Source organism: Amphimedon queenslandica, unplaced genomic scaffold, assembly GCF_000090795.2.
Source record: "Amphimedon queenslandica unplaced genomic scaffold, v1.1 AMPQUscaffold_11289, whole genome shotgun sequence".
NCBI classification, from domain to species: domain Eukaryota; kingdom Metazoa; phylum Porifera; class Demospongiae; order Haplosclerida; family Niphatidae; genus Amphimedon; species Amphimedon queenslandica.
Window position 1 is genome coordinate 873 of NW_003548468.1, and position 2,839 is coordinate 3,711.

The window sequence follows — 2,839 nt, forward strand, 5'->3', positions numbered from 1 at the left end:
TTTCATTTATAATGGCTCGAGCAAATTTCCAATCCCTTTCATTTAGATGTCAAAAGTAAGTGGTTACTTTAGCCACGCCTAATCAGCTTTAATATAGTCGCCCGATCGTAAAGATGAAACTTTTTTTCCTATCCTTCTTTCTTCTGTGTTCTCTCATATTATTAGTTAATGGTCAGTTTTTATTGTTGTAGTACCTTTGTATATACTTGTTATAAATCCAGGTGCAACACAGTTGACTGGGTGTAGCACTACTGATTTTTGTATAAATGTACAAACTCTACTTGTGTGTAGTGGAGATACTGCTGCTTCTGATGATACTTTAAGATGGAGGATACGTGACAATAATAATAATATAGTTCAATCAGCTACATATGATGAAGGGCAGACAGCTGTTGGTGAAGCTTCAAGAATAAATTTTGCTAATAATTCTTTTAGTGCTATCCTCACTTCTAGTGCTGGCCCTATGAGGTCTAATATAACATTTAATTCTTTTGAGGCTATTAATAATTACACCGTTCAGTGTACTGTTGATACAACACTCAGTTGTCGTATAATGGTACCAGGTATGTTGAATAGATTTGTCTTATTTAAGCTAAGCATGCCTATTTTTGTAGGTGTTCCTGCTCGTTCTGAAATTAATGGATTTGTTGTCACTCCTACTTATGTTAACTTCTCCTGGCCAATATCAACCCATCCTTGTTTTGAGGAGTATCGATTATTAACTACAAGTCCAAATAATTCTAATACTTTAGAGCGAATTTTCAATCGTTCAATTACTAGTATTCTCCTACCTATATCTCAACTTAATGATACAGAATATTCATATGGTATATATACTACTGATACTGGTCATAGGTTTATAGAACCTCAGTTAACAAGAATGCTTACACCCAATGGTAAGTTTAGAAATTAATATTTTATTTTAAAATTATTTTTAGTTCCTTTATCTGTTGCTAATCTGGCGTTAACGCAAACTGATTATCCAACTGATACTAATGATACTGTTAACATCACTGTATCATGGAATGAAGTAAGTAAATCATTATTAATTAATAATAATGATATCAATTTTATTATTATTTAAAGCAACAATCATCTCGTCCTCCTGCAACTCATTATAATATTCAATATAACATTTCTAATGAAATTCAGACTATATCAACTAATGTTACTTCACTAATTCTGTCTGGTTTTTCAGTTGGTTTAGTGTATACTGTTTCAGTGGAGGCTGTTAATGTATTAGGAACTGGTACTGTTGCATCAGCTACAATAAGTTAGTAAATATAAATAATTACAATTATAATATGTACTTTTTTAGCTATACTTGCTACACCACCACCACCACCTGAAATACCTTCAACTAGTACATCTGTGTCTTCCTTTACTTCAGGCATTAATGCAACTCCTAGTATGTCTCCATCAAGCAGTATGACTCCATCAAGCAGTATGACTTCATCAAGCAGTATGACTCCACCAAACAGTATGCCTCCATCAAGCACTATCACCCCATCAAGCAGTATGACTCCATCAAACAGTATGACTCCTCCTACTCAAGAACCATCACCTGCACCACGTATGTACATGTAACTGTTCTATATATTAATTATTGATTATTAATAGTTAGTGCTGGTGCTATTGCTGGTATAGTAATTGTCATCATTGGACTGGCGCTGGCAGTTTCGATTATATTAGTGATTGCTATTGTATGTTATGTTAAGAAAAAAAATGAAGGCACAAAATCTTCTGTTCCTCCTCAAATGATTGAAGTAAATTTACACACGAACACAAACAGCTGCTTAGCTAAACACCATTTTTATTATCCAGCTTAATATTATTGTAATTTGTTACACACAGTCATTATATTTTAAAAGGTTTACCTTTATGATGTGACAGTGTATTTTATGTTATTTTTCTCAAGAGAATAAATTTAAAATAATCCATTAGCAGTTGCGCCTGCATACATGTACATGTACACACATTTTAAAATTTGTTTTTGTTAGGTGTTGTTTTAACCTTTTGTATAGTGTATTTTATGTTTATTGTGTTTTTTTTAACTTAATGGGAAGTTTGTAGTTTGTCAGGTATCATTATCTGCAATTATATAGATACATGCAAATAATATCGTCCTCATAATGAATGTGTGTGTGTGCATGTGATGATGTTGTTTGTCATTATTTTGAACAATATTGTTACTATGACAATAAATTTTCAGCTGGTTTGGCAGGTGTTTGTGTCTGTGTGAATGCTTGCTTTTATATTATTTATTGATCTCTCTCCCTCTCTCTTCTCAAGGCTTATAATTATGCTCAAGTAGACTACTCTGCTAAATCATCTTCCTCTACGATACAAGCTCCTCCAAAACCAGCAAAAGCAATTTCACCTGAAGCTGATAATCAGGTTTTATATTCTGCCATTCAAAAATCGGAAGCATCTCATAACCCACCACCACCACAAGATGGTACCGAGTATGCTGATCTTGATCATAGTTCTTCGTCGTCTGGTAGACGCCACCAGAGACCCAAGGACACCAGTAATCAAGTCACATATTCTCATGTGAGCCATCATCATGATAGACGCAGAGTGAGGGGAAGTAACCATGGAAACTATTATTAATTAATTACTGAACTACTTTGAACTAGTATAAACACACTGTCTTTTTTGCCTTTTATGTGTGTCCTAATGATATGAGGATGATGTGTAGCGTATGCATGTATGCCCATGATGTCCATTTGTATGTTATGGTGTGCATTATGTATTATCATATGCTTAGTGTCAGCTGCCCTGTACTATACAACTGGTATATCTTTGTCATTGATGGTATTAATGTGTACACATTTGT

General features: G+C 33.8%; 1 protein-coding gene across 1 annotated transcript; it reads left to right on the top strand.

The window, feature by feature from the left end:
* Positions 1-105: 105 nt before the first annotated feature.
* On the top strand, positions 106-2,791 carry LOC109589468 (mucin-5AC-like). Its single transcript, XM_020005547.1, has 8 exons — positions 106-171; positions 222-563; positions 615-896; positions 939-1,030; positions 1,087-1,273; positions 1,319-1,573; positions 1,621-1,766; positions 2,293-2,791. Exons 1-8 carry the CDS (start codon positions 114-116, stop codon positions 2,611-2,613), a joined length of 1,683 nt encoding a protein of 560 aa, XP_019861106.1. The 5' UTR covers positions 106-113; the 3' UTR covers positions 2,614-2,791.
* Positions 2,792-2,839: the final 48 nt, after the last annotated feature.

Excerpts from the sequence above, each read along its gene's own strand:
- LOC109589468 (XM_020005547.1), top strand. The coding sequence starts at position 114 with ATGAAACTTTTTTTCCTATCCTTCTTTCTTCTGTGTTCTCTCATATTA. Across the intron at positions 564-614 it reads TTGTCGTATAATGGTACCAG|GTGTTCCTGCTCGTTCTGAA; the intron begins GTATGTTGAATA and ends CTATTTTTGTAG. Across the intron at positions 897-938 it reads AAGAATGCTTACACCCAATG|TTCCTTTATCTGTTGCTAAT; the intron begins GTAAGTTTAGAA and ends AATTATTTTTAG.